This window comes from Arachis ipaensis, chromosome B7, assembly GCF_059453495.1.
Source record: "Arachis ipaensis isolate K30076 ecotype BB chromosome B7, ASM5945349v1, whole genome shotgun sequence".
NCBI classification, from domain to species: domain Eukaryota; kingdom Viridiplantae; phylum Streptophyta; class Magnoliopsida; order Fabales; family Fabaceae; genus Arachis; species Arachis ipaensis.
Window position 1 is genome coordinate 20,587,136 of NC_142442.1, and position 27,026 is coordinate 20,614,161.

General features: G+C 31.0%; 2 protein-coding genes across 2 annotated transcripts; both read left to right on the plus strand.

Annotated features, from left to right (window-relative positions):
- The first annotated feature begins 6,281 nt into the window (after positions 1 to 6,281).
- LOC107609556 (transcription factor RF2b) lies at positions 6,282 to 9,522 on the plus strand. Its single transcript, XM_016311557.3, has 4 exons — positions 6,282 to 6,957; positions 7,878 to 8,010; positions 8,400 to 8,484; positions 8,579 to 9,522. Exons 1-4 carry the CDS (start codon positions 6,467 to 6,469, stop codon positions 8,932 to 8,934), a joined length of 1,065 nt encoding a protein of 354 aa, XP_016167043.1. The 5' UTR covers positions 6,282 to 6,466; the 3' UTR covers positions 8,935 to 9,522.
- Positions 9,523 to 23,836: 14,314 nt separating this feature from the next.
- Positions 23,837 to 26,536, plus strand: LOC107606857 (agamous-like MADS-box protein AGL80). Its single transcript, XM_088492845.1, has 3 exons — positions 23,837 to 24,013; positions 24,338 to 24,691; positions 26,390 to 26,536. Exons 1-3 carry the CDS (start codon positions 23,837 to 23,839, stop codon positions 26,534 to 26,536), a joined length of 678 nt encoding a protein of 225 aa, XP_088348971.1.
- The last annotated feature ends 490 nt before the right edge of the window (positions 26,537 to 27,026 follow it).

Genomic DNA, 27,026 nt, shown 5'->3' on the forward strand with positions numbered 1-27,026 from the left:
AAGAAAAGAAACCTAGGAGAAGAGAAAAAACAAGGAGCACTAAAGGAAACCAAGAATCTCCTCAATGCAAGATTCATTAAAGAGATCTGCTTCACCACATGGCTCTCCAATGTGGTAATGGTAAGGAAAAGCTCAGGTAAATAGCGCATGTGCGTCGACTTTACAAATTTAAATAAAGCTTGTCCTAAAGATGATTATCTGTTACCTTGCATTGATAAATTAGTAGATAATGCCTCTGGTTTCAAAAGCTTAAGTTTTATGGATGCATACTCTGGTTACAACCAGATCCTAATGCATCCAGAGGACCAAAGCAAAACAGCCTTTATTACAGAACATGGGAATTTTTGCTATAAGGTAATTCCTTTTGGCCTAAAGAATGCAGGGGCAACGTATCAAAGACTAATGGACAAGGTATTTCGACAACAAATAGGTCGGAATATGGAAATCTACGTAGATGATATGGTAGCAAAGAAAACTGAATGAGGTTCACATTGCGACGACTTGTTGGAAGTTTACAATCAAGTTCGAGCATACAACATGAGGCTTAACCTAGATAAATGTGCCTTTGGAGTTTAAGGAGGAAAATTCCTCGGCTTCATGCTGACTTCACGAGGGATTGAAGCAAACCCAGAAAAGTGCAATGCAATACTGAACATGGCAAGCCCGAAGACAATAAAAGAAGTTCAACAACTTGCAGGAAGAGTAGCCGCCCTGTCACGTTTCTTACCTGCAGTGGCAAACCGATCATATCATTTCTTCCAAATAATCTCTAAGAATAAGAAATTTGCATGGACCGAGGAATGTGAAAAATCTTTTGTGGAGCTCAAACAGCTCTTAGCATCACCTCCAATACTCCAGAGACCAGAAACAGGTAAACCATTGCATTTATACTTATCAGTATCTAACCATGCTATAAGTTCGGTCCTAGTGGTTGAAACAGGGAAAATGCAAAGCCCTGTATACTTCATCAGTAGGGTATTACAGCCAACGGAGACAAGATACCTGAGAATAGAACAACCGGTGCTAGCACTAGTCACCACGGCAAGGAGACTAAGGCACTATTTCCAGAGCCACACAATAATAGTCCGTACTGACCAACCTCTGAGACAGATATTAACCAGACCCGAGTTTGCTAGACGATTAATCAAATGGTCCATCGAGCTCTCTAAGTTTGACATTCAGTACCAATCAAGGAAAACCTTGAAATCACAAATACTGGCCGACTTCATCTCAGAAATGACTACCGAGGCACAACCCGCAGAGACGAGTTGGAGTATACACGTAGATGGAGCATCAAACAGAGAAGGAAGCGGAGCATGCATACTATTAAAGGAAGGAGGCAAAGTAATAGCCGAGCAATCACTATAGTTCCACTTTACTACAAGCAATAACCAGGTAGAATATGAGGCTCTGCTGATAGGACTAAAGCTCGCCCAACAACTCAAAATACCTCGGATAATAGTTTACTGCGACTCTTTACTAGTAGTACATCAAATCAAAGGCGACTACCAGGTAAAAGATCCTTTGTTAGAGAAGTATTGGCTCATAACAAAGGATCTTATTTCAAAGTTCAATGAATTTAACATTATTCATGTAAACCGAGAGCAAAACACTAGAGCTGATGTATTATCCAAATTAGCCACTACTAGGCAGACAACAAGCACACCAGCACTATCACAGTTGACACTTGATAAACCGAGCTTTGAGCTAAATACAATATCAAGTATCATGCAGGTACAGGATTGGAGAACACCTTTCCTCAAATACATCAATACAAGAACCGTACCAAAGAAAGAATCAAGCTTACCACTCTTCCAAAGGAGGGCAAGCTTCTACACAGTGATAGGAAGCACCCTGTACAGGCGAGGATACTCACAACCACTCCTCAAATGCATCAGCAAAGATGAGGCCGAAGAAGTCATGGCAAAAACACACGAGGGGGTCTGCGGGAACCACATCGGAGGCCGAGCACTGGCCGCCAAAATATTACAGATAGGGTATTACTGGCCAACAATCAAAAGAGACTGTATTTTAAAAGTCAAAGCATGCAACAATCAAAAACACGCCACAGTCTCAGAAATTCCATCCGAAAAGCTCCACACCGTAGAGGTAAGCTGGCCTTTCGATAAATGGGAACTAGATATCCTCAGACCTTTCCCAAAAGTGCCAGGACAGGTAAAATTCCTTTTAGTATCAATAGACTATTTCTCTAAATGGATAGAAGCACAACCACTAGCACACATAACAGTAGACAAGGTGAGATCTTTCCTATGGAAAAATATCATATGTAGGTATGGCATACCAAGAGAAATAATCTCTGATAATGGAAGGCAGTTTACAGATCATAAACTCGCTTCTTTCCTAACAAATTTCAACATTAAATATCATTTCAGCTCGGTTGAGCACCCACAAACTAATGGACAGATCGAGTCCGCTAATAGAATTATCTTGCAGGGTTTAAAGAAAAAGCTCGGCGAAGCCAAAGGCGAGTAGGCCGACCTCATTCCAGAAATCTTGTGGAGTTATAATACTACAATCCAATCTGCTACAGGAGAAACTCCTTTCAAACTAGTATATGGCGCAGAAGCACTAATCCCAATAGAGGTCAGCATTTCAACGTTAAGGGCCGAGCTATACAATCAACAAAGTAACCTGCAAGCTAGAACAGCCAAGCTAGACCTTGTAGAGGAGAAAGAGACATTTCAGCCATAAGACAACGAGCTATGAAAAAATTCATGGAAGGAAGACACAATAAAAAGGTCGTTCGAAGGTCTTTCAATGAAGGAGACCTCGTACTAAGACGAACAGAAGAAGCGCGGAAACCCCCAGCACATGAAAAACTAGCAGCGAACTGGGAAGGGCCGCTCTAAGTAGTCAAGAACCTCGGCAAGGGGGCTTACAAACTAGAAACCCTCAAGGGAGGCCAAATTCTAGGAACATGGAATGTATTCTCCCTAAGGAAATATCAATCATAACATATACTGTAATCCGCGGATGAAGGTACTCTTTTTCCCCTTTGAAGTTTTTTTTCCCAAACAATATGGGTTTTACTCGAAGAGGGTTTTAACGAGGCCAGACGCCACAAATCATTGTATGAAAGTCACTACTATTTCAAACAATCCAATATCTAGGTTATCATAATGTTGGCAACTAACATATCTTATAACAAACAGCAAAATTCCAATATTCAAAATAAACCGAGCTTCATACTCGGAGATCAATAAACATGACCCGAGCATCATACTCGGGAATATTTAAAAGGCAATCTAAATAAAGAGTCAAGTACATATCCAAGGCAAAAAAGCCATACACAACTTTACAAAACATAAACGAAACAGCCTAGTCCGCCTTGTCACCAATGCTCGATTCCTTGCTGTCATCGACCGCCACAACATGATCAAAACCTTGTGCAAAGGCCTCATAAACCTCGTTTTCTAACTCTTTGATTCTAGATTCTAAACATTCATTTTCAGCCTTAACAGTTTTGGCTTGTTCATTGGAGGAAAGTTGAAGACGTTTCTCCTCAGCAAGCTCTGATTCCTTCAACCTCAAGGAAGAAGACAACTCGGTAATGGTTTTGTCTTTCTCCTGCACGGCCGAGGAAAGCTCAGCAATCTCCAAGGTGGCCTTATGGTCCTTCTCAAAAGCAAGTTCCTGAGCTCTTCCAACAGCCACGATACGAGCACCAATCACCCACAATAGAGACAAACAATCAAAATACAAAAAAAAAAATAATGAATCATGAGAAACAAGTTTACACACACCAGTAGAAAACGGCTCTCCCCAACATGTCCGACTTCATTAATCAACTTCAGATCATCAGGAAAGCAGCAGAGCTTATCAGCCATAGTAGAGAATGGATAGAGCTTCCCCCACAGCGATCGAGCATGCACGTCCCCATATAGTCGTGCAACTTCTTTTGAGACTCATATGCCGACTCCACCATTTGAAGATCTGCAGAAGAGTCTCCCTTACCTTTCACATGCCCTCTCTTCCGTTTCGGTTTATAGGTCGGATCAGGTTGAATTGGAATACCTACAGCACCTTTCTTAGCATTTGTAGTCGACCCTTCCTTCTCCCCCTTTTTTCGTTGACTAAAAAACGACTTCAATCCGGCAGTAGTAATAGTTGGAGCCTTCTCACCTACATAACAAACGACGAAATAAGAACAGACCAAGTCAAAACGACAATAAAGCAAAAATGCCCAAATTACCTATGTAATCCAAAACAGCTTGCCTATCAGTATCCCATTTTAACAACTCGGCTACAGACAACAGTTCCTTCGGACCCAACATCTCAAACAGAAACTCCATCACAATCTGGTCATCAACAAACCTATCATCCACGTCCAAAACTTGCATAGGCTCAGGACACCATGACAGAGAAAACCTCTCTATAAGGTACTCGTTTAAGTAAAAAGGAAACTCCTCAGGCACACTCCTAACCTTAACAAACATCGTTTTAAAATCTTTAAAAAAAGATTTGTAAAGACCAAAGATGGCACGACAAGGATAACTACTCAGATTAACCCAAAGCCCACGACCAACCCCTTTAGCCTGGAACAACGAGAAAAACAACCTAAGAGAAGGAGGATGTTCAAGTAAATCCATCAAAATCTCAAAAGCCCTCACAAACCCTCACGAGTTTGGATGAAGCTGAGTCGGAGCATAGTTCAACCAATAAAGAACGCCACACTCGAAGTCAGTGAAGGGAAGCCTAACTCCTAATTCAGTAAACAAACAACTATACATATAAAAGAAGGACCAATCATCACGACGATGGAAGACGCGATCACTACTCTGACAAGGGAGTATTTCTATCTTAATGCCACTACCATCTCTAACCCAAACATCAGAACCCAACATCTCAACAGCTTCCCTATCACTAAATTGCGAGGAATAACCCCTAACCCTAGCATCAACCCAACCATATGGGTCAACTTCATTAACACCAACCTTTTCCTCTTCCATGAAACAGAAGCAAGAAAACAAAAGCAAACAAGAAAGGAAGTGGAAGCAGAAGAACAGATTAACACTCACCTTTTTTGCTCATTTTTATCAGAAAGCAACAATTCCCAAATGCAAAAACCAACGGTTGCGAACACGCATATTACAAATGAACTAAGCAGTTACATATGAAACGTTATTTTTTCATCTCAACCATTGAAGAAACCCACGTTCAAACCCCCCTCAATCACACGGCCAGGGGCACCTTGAAACGCGCAACGCACGTCAAATCAATCATTCATTAAGGCGCGAAGAACAAAGCAAAAATTAAATGTAGAGACCGTTTCAAATTCCTGCACAGAACCAATCCGAGTTTGGGGGCTACGGGGTACGGATGCAACAACAAATCCATGGCCGAGGTATACGATATTACCGCTAAAAAGCTCGCCTTTGTCCTGTCCAAACCAAGGCAAGCTTGGGGGCTATGATATGTAACCTATACCTCGGCCACCCAAAAACTCGGAACAAAAAAATAAAGTCGAACCCGAAAATTTGAAAAAAAGAGAGACCTGGTAAGCAAAATCTGATCACCTAAAACAGAACACGATAACTGACCCAGAATCTCGAACCTATTCGCAACAAACGAGCAAAACATCATCTATAAAGCCAAGTATACAACCCCGGCTAAAGATCAGGTTCTACCTTTAGTTTTACATTAACTTAGTATATTTACTAAACCTCCTTATTGACTTGAGCGTCGGAGTATCTTTTGCAGGTATTTTTGTCGCGGTGTTCCGTCCAGATCGACGTATAGCTCTCCCTCCTCAACGAGTGTTATTCGGAATCGCTATAGCTCGGTCACCCCTACACGGACGAATCACATATGATTATATATAATCTTTTTTATTATATATTTATATGAATTTATAGAAAAATGAGGGCTAAAATTTTTATATATGAATAATTTTAACGTAAAATATAAAAATATTTGATTATTTTAGTATTTTATATGATTGTGATGGTAGCACAAAACTGTCATTGACGTTTTATAATTAAAAAAATTTAACTATGAAAGAACAAAACGTCATTAACATTTTATCACAAAAAATATTAATTTAATTATTAAAACACAAAACGTTATTAATATTTTGTTAAAAAATGTTATTTTAATTGTAAAAACAGTGATATTTTGTAAATATTCATAGCAATATTTAACACATAATTTAATTCTTCAGGAAGAATTTCACACTTAATAATACAATATAAAAGAAATTCAAAAATGAACTTAGTAAAATAGTATTGAGAATATTATTATTATTATTATTATTATTATTATTATTATTATTATTATTATCGGATTTGTTAATTGCCGGAACTTGGGAGTAAAGGGAAGCGGAGAGAGAGGGATGAAAGACAGAGAGAATTGCACTCATTCATTCACTCACTTGTAGTTGTTTGTGTGACTCTCAAGACTTAAGACAAAGAAGAAGCATAGGAATTGGCAACAAATAACAACACAGATGCAAGATCCACCACCAACACCACCACCTCCAAACTCCGCTTCCCACTTACCTCCACCGGCCCCCTCCACCGCCGCAACTTCCTCAGCCTCCTCACTCTTCGTTCGCTCCGCCGCCAATGGCCACCGCCGAGCTCACTCTGAGGTCAGTTTCCGCTTACCTGACGACATGATGGACCTCTCGCCGTCGGATCCGTTCACCGGCGGCTCCTCCACGGCCAGCCTCGACGAGATCGGATCGGAGGATGACCTGTTCACGACGTACATTGACGTGGACAAGCTCGGGAATGGCTCGGGCGGATCGGGAAACGGATCGGATCCGATTGGTAACGGTACAGAATCGGAGAAGGCGGTTCCGAGGCCGAGGCATAGGCACAGTAACTCTGTGGATGGTTCTACGACGTCGTTTGGGGAGATCATGGACGCTAAGAAAGCTATGCCTCCTGATAAGCTCGCTGAGCTTTGGACCATTGATCCCAAGCGTGCTAAGAGGTCTTCAATCATTTTTGCTTTTTAATTTTTCAAAATGCATACTTCAATTTGCGATGTTTTTCTTCTTTCGTGATTTGGATTTGGATTTGGATTGGTTGCTGAATGGTTTAGATTTAGGTTTTGATGTTTTGAGTAAGCTCGTTAGTAGTGTGGATTTTTGAAGTACAGATTGGATCTTGTTTTGAAGTCTAAATCATTGACTAAGTGAAGTTTGTGCTTGGTTTCTATATTAAGAGTATAGTTTTCGGATTTTTTCATTCACATCACTCTTAACTGGTCATTATATTTATATATCCAAGAATTTTGCTTAGAGAAGTAAAAGTTGAATTATTTTGACTAACCAGGAGAGGATTCAAGATGAATGTATGTTGTTAGTAGATTTGTGAGAGAGGAAGAGAAAAACGAACAGAATTTGGAGGGTTGTGTTATTTATGCTTGTGTGTGACGCTTTTTGACAATTATGGTATTCTCCATGATACTTAATTTTCTTGTCATCAGTATAAGTTTGCGGTTGTGGGAAAGTCTACCCTTATTGTGATCTTAGGTTGTCGCAGAAGCAAATTTGTCAATACTTCAGTGACGAAGATTTTTTATGGTGTTTGAATCTTATGGGTTAAAACTTAAAAGGGATGTCAACTTGTCATAGTATAGTGCTTATGTGTCCAAGTTTCAATTGATGAATTTGTAATTTATGGTTTATGAACAATTAGAGATCATTAAGAATCTTCCTGTTCAGTGCAAAAATATTAAGTAATTTTGTATGTTGAGCATTTGAAATGGAAGGAGCCTGAGGGGATTGTGTAAAAGAGGCTGCTCTCTTTCCTTTAACTTTGAGTGACTTTAATGTTAGTAATTACTAATTCCTGTAGATCTTGTTTTTTTATTATTCTCATAGTTTAATTATGTTGTTGTCCATTTAGGATACTTGCAAATAGGCAATCTGCTGCTCGATCAAAAGAGAGAAAGGCTCGCTACATTCAAGAACTTGAGCGCAAAGTTCAGACTCTTCAAACTGAAGCCACAACCCTTTCTGCCCAGCTGACACTATACCAGGTTTGTTTTGACAGATATCTAATACAAAAAAACCACTTCTAAGTTTATCTATTTTGCAATAACACTTGCAGGAGTTCCATTCTATAATAGCCCCTGCTTTTTAATATTGGATTTCAATGTAGCTCAGTGCAATAAATTCAACTGCTTGATCTATGAACACCTGAGGTCTCATAGAACTTAATGGAACATTTACTTCTGTTTTCTTCTTTTTTCTGCTCTTTCTTTATTATAATATATTTGCTTTATTACTTTGAAGTATTTTTCCTCTTAATAGTTTGTAATTTCATATCAAAATACTGAAGAACAAGCAGTTGACCTCGCCTTCCATTAGTACGAAACTTGTGTATGAGTATGAATATACGACTCAATCAGCTTTTTATCTTTTGTAGAGGGACACAAATGGTCTGAGTACTGAAAACACAGAGCTTAAGCTCCGCCTGCAAGCCATGGAGCAACAAGCACAACTTCGTGATGGTAACCATTATTACCATTTGAATCTCATCACATTTCTTAAAGTATGCTATTAGTGTTAATTAATTATGTTTAAATGGTTTCTGCTTTGCTTTAGCTCTTAATGAGGCACTGAAGAAAGAAGTCGAGAGGCTTAAGGTTGCCACTGGCGAAATGATGAGCCCCACTGAGTCTTTTAACCTTGGAATGCACCAGATGCCATTCACAGGAGCAAATTTCTTTCCGATCCAACCCCAATCAGGTCCTTCTGATCACCAGAACATGCAGTTGCCACCATTTGCTCATGCCCCATCTGGCATGCCAACGCATCAACTACAACAATCGAGTTCTCATCCACTCTCGGAAATAATGCAAAATCATATGCAGGGACTCGACATCAACAGCAAAGGACCAACTACGGTGAAGTCCGAAGGCCCATCAATTTCTGCAAGTGAGAGTAGCACTACATTCTGAATTTAACACAAATTGCTTGACCTGCTGACTTTTATCCATGGCATCATTCATTGTTTATAGTGTTGACATCTAGTCAACTAATGAAGGTACTCTATTTCATTAAATCTTCCATTCAGATTCAAGGGTTAATTCTTGATTATTTATTCTTAGGGATGCTCCCCAAAAAGGGGAAGCACCTTTGGGGTTTTGTTGCCAAGTTCGTGCAATCGTGTTTCAGCTTGGTGTTCAGTGTTTCTGGTTTCTGGAACAGTGGGAGTGCTAGGTTACTCTGTGTATGTTGGGAAGTATAAATGATCCCCCTCTAGTCATTTTGTATCATTATTGTATCATCATCATCATCATTCAAATGATAGCATGGAAGCTCTGATTCATTGTTGTTTTTTTACTTTTTAGTTCATGGTACCAAGTAAGGACTTGGGTTCTTTGTATGATGTTTAGTTACCGAGTTAAGTTTTAGATTTATTATTCATAGTTTTGTTGTACAATTTCAGTGTTTTAGAGACCAATTGTACTACGCTTATCCTAAAATCAGACCTTTCATGAAGCATGTGCTTCTCTTTTCTTTTTTTCTCCGGTGGTGTAAAGCAAGTGCTGCTTTTTAATGCTGAATGCTTGAACGTCCCAGTTTATTGCTTCTGATTTTAATATAGGGAATAGGGATAAGTCATAAGTATGCTTTTGTGCATCCTTGGTTTTGATTTTATTCCTTAATGTTTTTAATGTACAAAATAGAATAAATAAAAATGCTATTTGTACATTAAAATCAGCCACCATATATATACAAATACATGTGCTATTTAATTTATTTTCAATACAAAAATATTATTTGTACATTAAAATAAGCCAACAAAATTAGTTACTATGTATTTTTGTAGATACATATGTAGTTTAATTTATTTTTAATATATATTTTGTATTTTAATATGTATTTTACACTAGTGATTGATTTGGTAGTTAATTTTAGTATACATGGTTGTATTTTAATATATATTTTTAATATATATTTTAATATGTATTTTATATTAGTGGTTGATTTTAATGGCTAATTTTAGTGTATATTTAGCACAGTTGCTAGATAAAATGTTAGAAGATAAAATTAAAACAAAATTTTAATTTTAGAACATAAAATATATTTATCTCCTGTTTTAAATAATTAGTAATGTCAAGACCAATTTTTTGACAATTAGGGGCCGTGAAAAATGTTCCTTTCTTTTTTCTTCTTATAATGCATTTTGTAGTGGAATATTAATAACAATTTAACCGAGTATAAGGATATTAATTTTTAAATCAAATAAAATAGATCAGAATGATAATCGAGTTCAGTTTTAAAGTGATTCTTCATATGAGTTAGATGCATTAAAATAGTTTTTGAAATACCAGTTGCATTAATTATTATATCTTTGGAATTGACAAGAATACATTCCGTTAGTCTTTAATGACATAATAAGTTACTTGATAGAAAAGAGTTGAGATAATAATATGGGTTAGTCTTTAATGACATAATAAGTTACTTGATAGAAAAGAGTTGAGATAATAATATGGGAAGATGTTCACATATGTCACTCTATTTGTTTGGAATTATAGGGGAGTGGATCCTCTCCAGTGAATAAAAAACTGGATGGTGTGTAGTGTTTAATCTAACCATTCACCACATTCTCTCTCTTATTTATTTTTGGTCCCACTATTAAAATCAAAGGTGAGAGATTGCACTGTATTTTATCAAGTGTTGAAAAAACTGAAGAGGATCCATTTCCGGAATTATGGTATTTCAATTTCTACAACCATTAAGATATATGTTAAATAATATATGTGGTCAAGATTTAGTGAATAATAATATTGTGCATATCAATTACAAAAGGTCTACAAAAAGCTTGCAACCGATTTTTCCTGTTTTCAGTTTAGAATAGATGAAAATGTCTAACCTACCCAACTTGGACTGATCATTATAATATACAATGAGTCCATCTTTTATGTGAATTATGTCAAGCTATTTTTTTCTAAGCTATTTTTAACAATAAAATTTTATTTTTTATTTTTTTAAATTAACTCTTAAATACATATGTTATCATGAATTTTATAGAATTAAAAGTTTATTAAAATATCGATGAAAAATAATATTAGAATATTTAATTTTGTTCATTTTTTTATTTCTCTAAAATTTTTTAATTTGTGAAAAATCTTAAAATTTATTATTTTATATATCATTTTCATATTTCACTAACAAAATAACAAAATATATATTAAAAATTTTAGTCATATTTTGCAATTTTATATATGAAAAATATGTAAAAATATTTTACTTAAATATTCCACTTCTATATAAGTGAAATATACACAAACTGAACCAAAAAAGAAAAAAAAATATATATTTTGGATCCTATTACAAAAAAATTGTATTTTACGTTAAATGTATTTTTTATGTTTTATTTTTATCTGACTATTTTTCAAACGTTACATTTAATAGCTTAAATTTATTGTTTTTTGCACTTTAAATTAAATTAATTGAGTTATTCTTTTTACCTTGTAAATCTCAACCCTTTCTCACAATTTTTATTAATTATTAAGATTTTTTTACTAAATTTAAAACTATTTTCAATATATATCGTGTAATAATGTTTTTTATTTTTGTTTTTAGCATATAAGTTTGTTCACTATAAATAAAGAGTCTATCTTAATTAAAGTATGTATTTAATATTAACAATTAAATAATATTTTTTTCATATATCATTTTGTTAATCTTTCATTTTTTGAGACCAAATTGGTAATTTTTTTGTAAATTTTGATTTGGTATATTCATAATTTGCTTTTACAGATTTTATTTTTTAAAAAGTAAAATTGTTAAATTCTCGAGTTAACTTTTAAATTCTTACAAGTTTACGAATTTAGATTAATAAAATAAATAAATTTAATAATTAGTAATTTAGATTTGAATAAGTTAGGATGAATTTGAGTGAATTTCATAAATTCACATAAATATGTATAAATTAGATAACCCTCGAATATATTATATATTTTAAACTTATTTTAGCTTCTTAAATATTAAAAGTTGTAATTTCATAAAAAAAATTACCTTCAAATTAAAATTTTAAAATTAAAAAACATTATATCCAACTATATCTAATAAATTTTAGTTTTTAATATGGCACTATTTATGATTTGTTCAAAGATAGATAATTAGGAGAGAGAAAAAATATTTAATAAAGTAAAATAAAATTTTATATATTGAGTTTTGATTGCTTGATTGATGTGAAAAAAATAAATTATAAAAGACTTGAAATTTTTTTATAGCAAACTATCTATTATCTATTATATATCTCTAATTTTATAATAAAAATGTGTTATATATCACTTTTTTATTACAATTAGAATAAAATCTTTCTCTCCAAAATTAAGAAATTTTCCTCTTCTCCTTACTAAATTTACAACCAATCTCATTGCAATTGAATTCAAATATTTTCCTTCAAAATTAAAGAATTCTCCTATCCTCCCTCTTCCTTTCTCTATTTTTCTAATTCTTTCAATCACTCTATCTATTTTATATATCATTATCAATATCAATGACTAATTACTAATTTGACAATTAAAATATGCAACATCAAATTCTTTAATTGTATTAAAATTAAAATTAAAATTAAAATTAAAATTAAAATATACCTATATTATGTATCATATATTACTATCTAATTTAACAATCAAATGTGTCACATGACACTCTCTTATTAAAATTGAGAGAAAACATTTTTTTCAAAATTAATAAATTTTCTTCCTAAATTCTCTCATCTACCTATCTCCATTTTTCTATTTCTCTCTATTGTTTTTATTCTATATATAATAAATATTTTATATTAGTAATTTGACAAATCAAAATATGTCATTCGATATTTTTTTTACAATTAAAATAAATATTTTTCTTTCAAAATTAACAAACTCTCACTTTCACTCTCATTTTTCATCTTTATCTTTCTCTCTCTTTTCTCTCATTCTCTATTTTTTCTATTTTTCTCTTCTACAAAAAACAAAATTAACAAAATAATATAATTTAAATAAAAATATTATTATTAATGTTATTATATACATATATAGTTTTTTAGTTTTTTATTTAGTTTTAAATTTTCACCGCTTATCTTTTTTTAATCAATATTTTTATTTCTCTTCTTTCAAATATTTATTACATATAATTTGGAGAGAATACTAACGTTAGAATTAAAAGTTAGAATCAAAATTTAATTGTTTTAAAAAAATTAATTTTGAGTTAATTTTATAACTATCAGTATACTTTTTTTATGCTAATATCTAATTATATTTTTATATACATAGAGAGAAAAAAATATTATTTTTAAATAACAAATATAAAAATTAATTATTTTTATTTGTGCAACAAACTTAATAGTTAACACCTAATTAAATGTAAAAGCATACACGTTAAATTATTTTAAATTTTAAATAACGAATGTTAAAATTAATTATTAATAAAAAATTAGACTTTTCATATAAAAATAATAACTAAAAATCTTATTATTTGATTTTTTATCTACAAATATCTTGGTCTACTTAGCCAGAGACTTTTGTTGACCTAGGACTTTTTTTGTAAAAGTAGTTTGATTTTATAAATCTTTTGTGCCATGCATAATCTGTACTGTCAGAACAAAGTGTACCGTAATTTTAAAAAATTTATATTCCTGTAATGTTATTACGAATAAAAATACTAGTTGATATATAAGCAAAAAAATTTGCATGTTTTAATTTTCAAGTAATCTTTAAAATAAATTCAAATTCCATTTAAATGATTTATTTGATCAAATCAAATTTTATAATATAATTATCAAAATAATAATTAAATAATAATTTAAAATATATTAAAATACTTTTTAGTATACGAACTTATAAATTTTAAACACTAAACGAGTAGTAAACAAATCATACTAAATTTGTCAATTAAAATTATTATTTAACAAAAATTCTCAAAGACATGATAACATGAAGTAATTATCATAGTAGTTGGATGCCAAAACGTTTCAGTATTATTTTTTCATTAAAATATTCTATTATTAACAAATATTAATAATTATAACTATAAATAATGATTATATTGTGAGTTAATTTAATAATCATATTTATATGTGTATAATTTAATAAATAAGATACACTAAATTTTTTTCAATAAAAATTATTATTATTATTATTAATCTATCTAAATTATTAATATTTTTTAATAAATTCTAAAATATTTATTTTTCACCTTATTATCCATATCATAATGATAAAATCCACGTCAAATAATTACATAAATTGTTAAAATATGTTTAATAGCTAATATAGGTATATATTCACAATATATGATTATATATATGAAAATATATGAAAAATACGTATGTATTTAGTATTTTTTTTTTGCTACGCTACATTTTTTTTTTATCATCTAACACATTTTATGTTCATTAAGAAGATTAATTTTGTCCTTCAAATTTCACTACGCGATAAATTTGTCTAAGACTACTTGTTGGTACAAAGGAATATCATATTTCGCTATTTCGAGTGTCATACGGGATAATTTTTCAATAATATGTTGTAATTTTACTCGAATCAAAACCGTAACCGGCGCAATTGAGATATCGGGAATTATTTTAGTATGCGTAACGAATTTGAGAGGCCACTCTATAGGCTACTCTGAAACGTAGCTCTCATGATAATTCAGTTAATGGATAAAGCCTTCATAGCCCTTTTTTTTGTGTGTTTTTTGGGTTAAGGGTATCAATTGGTAGACCCAAAACTACTCTCTTGGCACTGCAAAGGTCCATTTCTAGATAGTTTTATTGCTTCTTTTTATAAGACAGTAGGTGAAAATTCACTGGTAAGGTAAGAGACCAGTATTTGTTACATACAAGTAACTCTAAGATTGGAATTCGAAACATAATAATGCTTAAACAACTCAAGTAATTATCACTTGCACTAGATCTTATAGTTACAGTTATCATCTTTTAAATGTTTGTTGTTTTCTTAAATTGGGGAAGAATTTTAAGTGTACCAGAAATACCGGTATTTCAATTATTTTAACCGTTGGATCTGAATTATAAAAAATATATATAATGAATAAATTACTATTTGTACTCATAAAAGATACAGACAAATGTACCTATATAAGAATAAAACGGTAACTACGGAAGATGGCTTTCATGTGCCAAGGCCCAAGAGTACCCTAACAGACTAATTACGTAACCAACGTCGGGTACTTTTGGCACACGGAAGTCATCTTCCGTGGTTACAATTGTCGTTTTATTCTTATATGCGTACATTTGTCATCGTGTCTGTATCTTTTATGGATACAAATGATAATTTATTCTATATATAATATATTAATTGAAATTAACTATTAAAACCACTGAAACACCCGTATCCTAGTTACACTTGAAATTTTTCCATAAATTGGAATTGGATTTACAGATCACGGTCCCTATTATAAATTTTATGCGAACTGCCTCTATTTTTTTTTCTTTCAAAGATAATGATTAAACAAAAAGTATGAGAATCGAATACAAATTCTAGGTTTAAATATTAAAACAAGACGTGCATGAAATAAGTGATACCTAGTACTAAACTAACACGTGGGGTGTTGGCTTAACTCAAACTGAACTTTTCTCAATTTGTATAAGCTTAATTCGATGAATCTGCTTAATTGTCAATTTTTTTGGGATGGTAATTGATCATTATTTATTAACTGGCAATGCAATAAATAATTTAGTGAAAATTTTGTAAAAATGAATGGAATTATAATATTTCCTAATGCAACAAGGTCTGAACCCATTAAATTTCTTCTTTATACTAGTATTTGAAATACACACACCGAATATTAGGGATAACAAAATCCCATTGAAACGGACATTCGAGATTACCCACCACGAAATAAAACAAAAATGGATTCGTCAACCAAGTGAGTAAAATTACTGTCTGTTCTTCTGTCTTACAGTATGACCGTCGGTCTTGAGACTATAGATGTATGTCATATTTTCTAGTGTAATTGTGCATTCATTCACTAAAAAATAGAACGCATGTGTCTCAAGATGTCATTTGTTTATTAATGCTGTCATTAGAGATGATTTGTATTTTACTTTTTCATACGTAATAAAAATCAGTTTATCATAACGCATCAATCATGTGTCAGGTTTGGTTTCTCGAGAAGATATTCGCATGAATTAGAGGTTGGAAGTAATAGGCGCTGATTTGGATTTTGATTGCGTTTGTTAATCGACTGGGCCTGATCGAATAGGAGATTCCATTAGAGAAATTGAGTAAGGTCTTCGATGAGCTGATCGAATAGTCATGAAAGCGGAAAAGTTAGTGGCTTTTATTACACAAGGAAATTATGAGAAATATCTACAATCATGCGGCGGGAATAGTTACCAAGAGAAGTTGCGTTTCAAATTTGTAATTTCATATTTAATTATAATTGATTTTAATTTAATTGTCAGTTATGTAAGATTAGCATATAAGTACTGAGAAGTGTTAGTGAATAAGGGTTGGAACTTTTACTCAGAAAAAAATACTCAAGCACACTCACATCCAGTGAATTTTTGAGTCTGCAATCGAGTTAATTTTTCTATAGGTTTCTTCCATCTTCTTTATTCTTCCAAACTTACTTTTCTGTAAATTTCATATTTCAAGTAATTTTATTATTCCAAGTGTTTCTTTTATCGTCCAATTTATCTTTCTGTACTTTACATTTTTATGTCGAAGTCTTTTGATTCAATTAAAGGCATTTTAGTATTTTCTTTTAATTTCAACGCAATCTTTTCCGATTTCAGTACATTATCCTTTTGAAAACCTTATTTATTTGTTTTTTTTATTACTTTACGAATGTTTACTTCATCTTTATCCTATTACCTGTCTAATCGATGACGCTTTTGATGCATTTTTAAAAAATTGGTACTCGCACAAAAGAGTAGATTTCGCTCCCAAACCACTAGATATCGAACCACTCTCGATTTGCTAAAAATCGACAAAAACAAATATTACTATAATAATATTAACATAACAATATAGTATGAAACTATTAATATGCAAAACTAATAATAATATATAAACTTAAGTAACACACAAATTAATACATATACAGTAAATAAATAAATCAGTAATTAAACTATACTAACTACATAGTAACAATAAAAATTAATTATATTAATATTAATCATGTACAAAAAAAATAATAACACTAACTACAAAAAAAAATTATAAATTCTTCGATAATAATAAAAAAACATACATATTAAAAATGGTTTAAATGCACAATAATATATTTTTGGATAAATAAACTTATATTTCGTATTATTTCTGCACCTTAAATAAAAAATATATACTTTTGTGTACTTACTTCACATACACATTGAGATTTATAAACCATCAAATTTAACAGAGACTATATTTTCGTTACACTCTTTACTCTTTACTGTAAAAAACATTGTTCGCACCCTCAGTAACCTTCTCTTCACACTCAGAGAGATGGAGAAGAAGAGCAAAGAGCAGCTTCTTATACAAGAGGAGATGGCGTGCCTTCTGCATGGGGAATGCGTGTCACACCTACTACAAAAAATTGTTGAATATTGTCAAATTTACAGGTGGATTTATTAAAAACATTCGCTAGCAACTTGTTTAAAGTAGACTTTAGCGGCAGAAAAAATTTGATGATATAAATTTCGTCCATCTGTCACTAATTACCGACGGATATAAATTTTAAGTGGAGAAATTCTTTTAAAATTTATTATCATCAAATTTTTTTTTTAACAAATCCAACGGTAATATATTATTTATTATTAATAATTAAATTGATACTTATCGATAGATTTAACCGACGGTAAATTTAAATTTTAATTTAAAAAAAATTGTTTAAAAATTTAATATATAATTTTAAATATTTAAATTGAATAATTTCTAAACTAATAAAATTTAAGTTCTGTAATTTTTTATAATAATTTGTCTATATTTTTTAGTTAAAAATTCACAAACAAATTCAAATATCAAAATTTAATATTAAAACTAAAAAAATAAGAAAATTCAATTAAAGAAGAAAATTAAATTTAAAATGCACCGTACTCTCAATTTAATTTTTGAAAATTTTTTAATTTAATTTTATTTTATACCTATACTCACTTATATTTATATAAATCTAACATACTTCAAATACAATAGGCAAAAACTATAACTATAACTATCTACCATTCTATTTACAATTATAAGAGCTATACATAATACATATATAGAATATGAATTAAATATATTTACAATAATAAATACAATTTTAGACAACTAACATGTATTTTATTAATAGAATAAAAAAAAAAAAAGTAAAATCACAACAAAAACCAAATACGAACATTTAACAAACAATCATCTATATTTTTCACTTGACTTAACTTCAAGAATAATAATCATATAGTTCAATACCTGCTGCCAAATATGTAACTACATGCCACCTAGTACTGCCGCAACCGCAATGCCTGTCCTTGCTACGCATCTCAAACCGCAAAAGGAGGAAAATTGAAGTGCCCTTGAATGTGAATCATGAGTTAGTGTGGTAGCTATTCAATATTCATCTATGTGCAAATATGTAGTTATCAGTTAAATAATATAATGCAGAGTTTATGGTCTGAATTATCAATATTTGATTGGGAGAAAAAATCAAATAAGGCTAATTAAACACATAGTTTGTGAGATCACTCTTAAGATTTGATGATAAATTTTAATGATGTTGAAGTCTCAAATTTTAATGATATTAAAGTCTCATTTGAAACAAAGATAGAACATCATTGTTAGCTAAAGTAAAAATTGTCCAGTCTTTTATATGCCATCAAAACTAGAACATCATTGCTTGACCATTTGAAGCATGCACAACTTGATAAAAGTACTCTAATACAAAAACATAATAGATAGAGTAAAAATTTAATATTTCTCCCAAGATATTCAATTATTCAAGATTTAATACTATGCCTATACATAAGAAACTGAACCACCAATTTCACATTTAAACATGTATTCTTAATTTAGAGTGAATAAACCTGTAGCAACTGCATTATATATTAGATATACTAAATATTGAGAGACATATGATGATAAAATTCAAACTAAAGTAACACAAAATACTGATGTAATATATATTCATAGCTCTCCATGAATCAAGAGAGCAGACAATTATTTCTGTGGATTCTTCCACAAGATTCCAAGACAATTATTTTTGTGGATTTTTCCACAAGATTCCAATCTTCTTAATAACTAAAATAAAATTAAATATCACAAATTTTATAAGTACTACCAGATAGAGTGATAGACTTTAATTTAACTGAACATTTAGAGAAATTATTCTAATTATTAGGGTTAGGGTTTAATAAATGCCAACAATATTAAAAAAAATTAAAAAGAAGAGAAGAAGACATATCTAGATGAAAGAGGAAGCTAAGGATAGCATCGTAGCTGACGGAAGCAAGAGGCAAATGACAGAGGCAGAAACTTGCAGGGGGAGAAATAGATCCCCATGGCAGAAACAAACTCCAGGTGGATGCTCCTCGACGGCAACGATGGTTAGAGTTGTGGAAAGCGATCGACGACGACGAAATGGAAGCGAATGGTGGCGATGGGGCTGACGACGGTAGAAAAAGAGAAAGGGAAGAGAAGTGATGTTGCAGAAATAGAGGGAGAAGTGTTCGCAAATTCGAATTTATGGTCAATTTTACCGGTGGATTTATCGTCGAAAAATTCGCCGATAACGGATAACTTGTGACCAAAATGACGCGTTTCATTTAATTATCTTACATAAGATTTTTTCCCTAAATCCAATGATAATGATCGTGCTCATTTTTCTTTTTTTTCCTCCAATTATTACCAGTGAATTTACTGTTAAAAACCTGAATCCGCCGATAAATTTGCAGCTAGCCTCTGACGCCATTCTACATTTTTCTTGTAGTGATTCTAGCATCTCGCATGAAGTAGGTGCCTCAGCACCGCAGAGCACGAGTACAGGATCCCGTACGCATGGTGACTCATGACCATCTCTTTATAGGTGAGAAGACAGTGTCAGCACCCCATTAGCTGTGAGAACCATAATTTTTCATACACACATCCAACTCTTCGCTGCATCGTTCACATGCATATCACCAATAACGGACTAATATAATAAATAATTTCTGGCATAATGTCGTTATAAGAATAAAAATACAAACTCGAAGATAAATGAGAATGGGTGAGAAAGAGGTCCTTACTCCATGGAGAACTGCTAAATCCCATAGTATAACATTACATAATTATTGATTCTATTTATATAAAAACCTAAAGTAAATTACTTTTTTTGTTTCTGAAATTTGGCAAAAATTTTAAAAATATTCCTAAGTTTTATTTTGTTTCAATTTTGTCTCATAAATTTTCGATTTGCATCAATATACCCCTTCGGCTAATTTTTCAAGAAATTTAGGACCAATTCAAAAATAATTTCATAAGAATAACTCTCAACACAAGCAAATCAAACATAATTATCATACATTGTTGTTGGATTATCTTAAATTTTTTGAAAATTTAGTTGTCGGAGGTATATTTGATGCAAATAGGGGTGGCAATGGGTAAGATAGGGTAGAGTTTGGATCCAACCCTAACCCTATCAACCCGCGGATACACGACTCTACCTTATGGCTACAAAAAAGATACAACATTATTATATAACTTGATGATGATTTAAAATAGAACTGACTTTTATGTAAAAAATAAATATTAAATTATCAATTAATAATTTTCTTTTAGTGACTAAGGATCTTTTGCATTTAGTGAAAAGTCTTTTATTCAACATCCACTTAAAACATATTTTTATATAAGTATATAACATATACATATATAGAGTGCGGGTTGGTCGGATAGGATTGAGGCTCATCCTACCCGACCCCGCACGAGAATCCTACCCGCATCCTACTCTATCCGTTGCGAATCAAATTGACAATCCTACCCGGTCGGATGGGTCGGGTTAACGTTGGATACCCGCGGATATGATACATATTGCCACCTTTAGATGCAAATAGAAAATTTTTAGAATAAAATTAAAACAAAATAAAATATAAAAATATTTTTAAAATTTTTATCAAACTTAAAAGACAAAAAATATATTTTATCTTTTTAATGATTATTAGTTTAATTTTATTAATATTAGATTAGATAATATTATCATAAAAATGTAATAGACAATACAAAAATAATCATATATATTTGAAATGGTTTGAGTTTGAAATCATATGAATAGAATTTTATATTGTATTTTTTAACTAATACATTATGATTTTTTTATCTTTTAAGTTAGATTATATTGGATTATATTATGTATGTTATGTTTATTATTTTATATGTTTTAAAAAAACAATTTGATTAATACTCACAGATATTTGTGTTCGTCCACCTCTTTAAGGGGACTATTAAATGAGGTTCCGTTATGAGAATGGGGAGGAAATGAGGATCATTTATCTTGACTAAATGGAAAATGGGACATGGGAGAGGAATACTACCAGTGATATTAATTAATTGTGAATTTAGATTATTATTTAATTAACAAAACAAAAAAAATACGTATTTGTTGTTAAGAAAATACTGATATTAAAAAAAGCATGTATGCCGTAAAGAGTGTACTCAGAGCATAATTGTTAAGCTAATAGTCTAATATTTAGATTGGTCATTGAAATTATATTTGCGTTTAATTTAATCTTTAAAATTTTAATTTACTCAATTTGTTTTCTAAATTTATAATCTATAACTTATGTATGTTAGTCTATAATCCTATTTCCATCATTAAATTGTTAACCACATGCTAAAATAGACTAATGAATATCAGACTAGACTCACTAACTTCTATTGACATGAATATTAAATTTTTTTACCTTAACTTATTCCTTAACAAATCTTTAAAACTTGTATGTAAAATTAGGATTACATCAGAGTTTTAAATATTTTGTAGAAAAAAATTGTGATAAAAAAGTTTTAATTACCACTTTAGAAATAACTATTAAAAAGTTGAGTGGAATAGCCATTAATTCATTTTAGCACGTCATTAATTGCTAAATTGGACTACCAAATTGAGTAAAGCAAAATTTTAAGAATCATACTAAATTGAGTAAATCAAAATCTATTATTCTATTATATATCTCTAATTTTATAATTAAAAGATATTATATGTCATTTTTTATTGTAATTGGAATCAATTTTTTTCTTCTAAAATTTAGAAATTCTCTTCTCTTTCTTATTAATTTTACAACCAAAATGTGTCACATGTCACTCTCTCATTGTAATTGAGATTAAATCTTTCTCTCCAAAATTAAAGAATTATCCCTCCTCCTTACTAATTTTACAACCAAAATGTGTCACATGTCACTCCCTCGTTGCAATTAAAATCAAATCTTTTTCTCCAAAATTAAAGAGTTCTTTCTTCCTCCATCTTCCTTTCTCTATTCTTCTCATTCCTTCAACCATTCTATTTATTTTATATATCATTATCAATATCAATGACTAATTACTAATTTGACAATCAAAATGTGCAACATGACATTCTTTAATTGCATTAAAATTAAAATTGAAATATTAAAATTGAAATTAAAATATACCTATATTATGTATCGTATATTACTATCTAATTTAATAATCAAATGTGTCACATGACACTCTCTTATTAAAATTGGAAGAAAATATTTTTTTTTCAAAATTAATAAACTCCCTTCTTAAATTCTCTCGTCTACCTCTCTCTATTTTTCTATTTCTCTCTACTATTTTTACTCTATATATATTTTATATTTTATATTAGTAATTTGACAAATCAAAATATGTCATCCGATATTTTTTTACAATTAAAATAATTTTTTTCTTCCAAAATTAACAAACTCACTCTCATTCTTCATCTTTATCTTTCGCTCTCTTTTTTCTCATTCTCTATTTTTTCTATCTTTCTCTTTTACAGAAAATAAAATTAATAAAATAATATAATTTAAATAAAAAATATTATTATTATTGTTATTATATACATAATTTTTTTAGTTTTTTATTTAGTTTTAAATTTACTGCTTATCTTTTTAATCTATATTTTTATTTCTATTCTTTCAAATATTTATTACATATAATTTGGAGAGAATACTAATATTATAATTAAAAGTTAGAATCAAGATTCAATTGTTTTAAAAAAATTAATTTTGAGTTAATTTTATAACTATCAGTATAATTTTTTATGCTAATATCTAATTATATTTTTATATACATGGAGAGAAAAAATATTATTTTTAAATAGTAAGTATAAAAATTATTTTAAATTTTAGATATCAAATGTTAAAATTAATTATTAATAAAAAATTAGACTTTTTCATATATAAAAATAATAACTAAAAATCTTATTATTTGATTTTTTATCTGCAGATACCTTATTATTTGATTAATTTTATAAATCTTTTGTGTCATGCATAATCTATACTGTTAAAACAAAGTGGACCATAATTTTAAAAAATTTATATGCCCGTAATGTTATTACGGATAAAAATACTAATTTTAAAAACTAAATTGAAACACAAAAGATAATTTCAGGATTAATCTAAATATTAACACATAATTATTTGTTTAAAATATAATGTTATACTCTCCAGGAATGGAAACTATTAAATTTGAGATTTCATTCAACAGCCCCCAAATCCTAATATTTCATATTGGGTCAAGGCTTCATGATGTAACCATATTAGTATAGGATGACAATTAATGCAGCAAAAAATGGCTTAGCCTGGAATGAATCTAGGTTTCACAAATGAATCTATAAAGGGATTGGTTGAAGCAGAAATAAAATTACTATAGACACCTAGGTTACTTTTCTCCCTTCATCATTCTTAATTTCCTCTCTACTTTGCTGACTACCACCATGGCTAGATCCAAAGTGAAGCTTGCATACATAACCAACGATGCTGCAAGGAGGGTTACATACAAGAAGAGAAAAAGAGGGATGATGAAGAAAATTAGTGAACTAAGCACCCTTTGTGGGGTTGATGCCTGTGCCATAGTGTACAATTCACGTCAAGACGCTCATCCTCTTGACGAGGTTTGTCCAAAATCTACAACTATAAAATAAGGCTGTTATTTTTATAAAAATATTTTTATGTAGAGATGATATTATTTTAAATCGTTAGATGATTTCACATATTTAATGGAATACATTCGAGTGAATGATCTAATAGTCCGTAATATCATTTTCACATGAAAAAATCTTTACAACTATAAAATAAAATTGAACATAAATATATAATACGAATTACAAAATCCTAATGACCCTATCTTAAAACAGATCACCTTTTCTTAATCTAATTTTGAAGGAGTCATTTTTGTTAGTAATAATTTTTTTTTTGAATTATTCTTGTTTCTTTAGCCCGAGGTTTGGCCCTCCCGCATGGGAGTTGAAAGGGTGATTGAGAAATTCCGGCAAATGCCAGAAATTGATCAAAACAGGAAGAGGATGGATCATGCGGATTACTTGACTCTGAGGATCGCTAAAGAGAAGGAGAAACTGAAGAAGAAAAGGCATGACAACAACGAGAAGGAGTTCCAGCTTCGCATGCATGATTTCATGCTAAGAAACAGGCTTCCAGAGAATCTGAGCTTCTTTGATTTGAATAACTTGGCTTATCATACTGACATGAAGCTTAGGGAGATCGACATGCGGTTGCAGATGCTTCTGGAAAAAGAGAACAAGGAGATGATGATGGATTTCGCGTCGTGTCCAGTGGCGGAGCTTAGTTCAGACAAGGGGGGGCCATGGCCCCCCCAAACTTTTTATAAAAAATTTAGTATTACTTTTTCAGAAGATAAAAAATAGTTCAATTGACTTAAATACTTTACTATGACTTAAAGTATCTAATAAATTCAATAAACAACACTCTCTCTATCTTTAAGTTCAAATATAAAAAATAGATATTTTTATTTATTTAATTTAATATTATTTTATATTTTACTATTTATTTAATTTAATTTTTTATATAATAAAAAATAATAGAATATTCAATAAGTATTAATATTATTGTATTTGTATAAATTGATAAAAAAAATTCAATAAATATTATAAATTTTAATATTTGTCCTTCTAACTTCTTCTTTACATATTTTACAAATTTTTATATAAAATAATAATGAAAAATCAAAGAATTGATACATTTTTTAAGAGAAAGACTAATATTTAAGAAGGAGAACATATAACTTTTACAATATCAACACCTGTAGATAGTTCTTCTACTTTAATAAATCACAAAGAAAGTGAGATATAACTTTCAAAAGTTCAAAAAATTACATCTGATGACTTTAACTGACGCATGAGCAAGTAGAGTTAGTAGGTTAATTATATTAGTTAATTGTAATAAGGGAATATAAGTCCCATATTGTTTAGGATAGTGAACTTTGTGTTATATTTTAGTCCCACATCGTCCGAGTCATGAAGGCTTTTCCTTCCCCTACTAGTATAAATAACTCATGTACCTTTTATTTATGAAATTGAGTTGAAGTTGATTTTCGAATATGAAATAAGCTGTGTGTTTATTTTTCTCTAGACTCTTTGAGAGTAAGAGGTGCATCCTTGGCTTGGCCGACCAATGTGAGTTTATGGCTATTTTCACCATAGTGGGGTTACTAACCTCGCCAAGATTGGTGAATGTAAACTATGTCACCATAGTGGGGTTGTTAACCTCGCTAAGATTGGTATTCCAAGCGACGTTAACCTCGCCAAGATTGGTATCCCAAGCAACGTCCCGGCGTCAGTTTGGTATCAGAGCAAGGTCGGTCCTTGTGGCCTTCACCTTGCTTTAGTGGAATTTTATTTGATTTGTGGGTGTAGGTTTTTGGCATGGATTCGCCAATGAAATCTTTTTGGTGTGGATAGTAGAGTTAGTAGGTTAATTATATTAGTTAATTGTAATAAGGGAATACAAGTCCCATATTGTTTAAGATAGTGAATTTTGTGTTATGAATTAGTCCCACATCGTCCAAGTTATGAAGGCTTTTCCTTCTCCCACTAGTATAAATAACTCATGTACCTTTTATTTATGAAATAGAGTTGAAGTTGATTTTTGAATATGAAATAAGCTGTGTGCTTATTTTCCTCTAGGCTCTTTGAGAGTAAGAGGTGCATCCTTGGCTTGGCCAACTAAGATGGGTTTATGGCTATTTTCACCATAGTGGGGTTGCTAACCTCGCCAAGATTGGTGAATCTAAACTATGTCACCATAGTGGGGTTGTTAACCTCGCCAAGATTGGTGATCCAAGCGACGTCCTGGCGTCATTAACCTTAACTTTTTGGAACGAGATCTTGAAAAAACGGCTTTAAATTTGGCAATATCACCCAAACCAGAGAGATGAGATTAGACGAGCTTATCTTAAATGGGGTTCATATTAAAAATATTTTGACAATTATTTTCTATCTGGCCCCCCCAAGTCGTCACCAGCGATTCATGGTCCTCCCCTTGAGAGTGGAGAGTCTAGTAGGAAGAACATGAACCATTTTTCATTTATGGAGGAAAACAACCACAACAACTACAATAGTGGTTTTGAGATGATTCTTGGAAATGCAGGAATTAATTAATTTGTGTGGATTGATCAATGGTGATAATAATTACTTAATTAGGGCTTTAGGGCTTTGTCTCTTCTAGCTAAGTAAGGGTCTTGCATTTTATGGTTTCGTTTCCGTTGTTGTTTAATTTCCAGTTTACTCTGTGATGTGTGTGGTTTAGTGTCTTAGTATTTGTCTTTTCAGTTTCATGTGTGGCGTATTTAGTACTTTTATTACATTTCAGAAGTGTTTTGGGAATAAATTCATTACATTATTGTATTATTCTCTAATTGTTCGATTTTTGATAATTATTTTGTGATAACTACTAAGAAGAGCTGTTTTTTGTTTTGGGTAATAATAGTTACACATCTAAATAGATGGATAATAAATGAAATAATTATTTTTGTCGAATCAAAAGATCTACAAGATAAATTGGATAACAATCTCGCTAGGTTATTAACAGCATTTTTGCCAATTTCTGCCAATTCTTATTTATAACTGTGTTTAATAGAAGTGTCTTTGT

Bases quoted from the DNA above. Each gene is read 5' to 3' on its own strand.
- LOC107609556 (XM_016311557.3), top strand. From the start codon at position 6,467: ATGCAAGATCCACCACCAACACCACCACCTCCAAACTCCGCTTCCCAC. The intron at 6,958-7,877 runs GTCTTCAATCAT...TTGTCCATTTAG, and splicing joins GATCCCAAGCGTGCTAAGAG to GATACTTGCAAATAGGCAAT. The intron at 8,485-8,578 runs GTAACCATTATT...GCTTTGCTTTAG, and splicing joins ACAAGCACAACTTCGTGATG to CTCTTAATGAGGCACTGAAG.
- LOC107606857 (XM_088492845.1), top strand. From the start codon at position 23,837: ATGGCTAGATCCAAAGTGAAGCTTGCATACATAACCAACGATGCTGCA. The intron at 24,014-24,337 runs GTTTGTCCAAAA...TTGTTTCTTTAG, and splicing joins ACGCTCATCCTCTTGACGAG to CCCGAGGTTTGGCCCTCCCG. The intron at 24,692-26,389 runs GTGGCGGAGCTT...GGCCCCCCCAAG, and splicing joins TGGATTTCGCGTCGTGTCCA to TCGTCACCAGCGATTCATGG.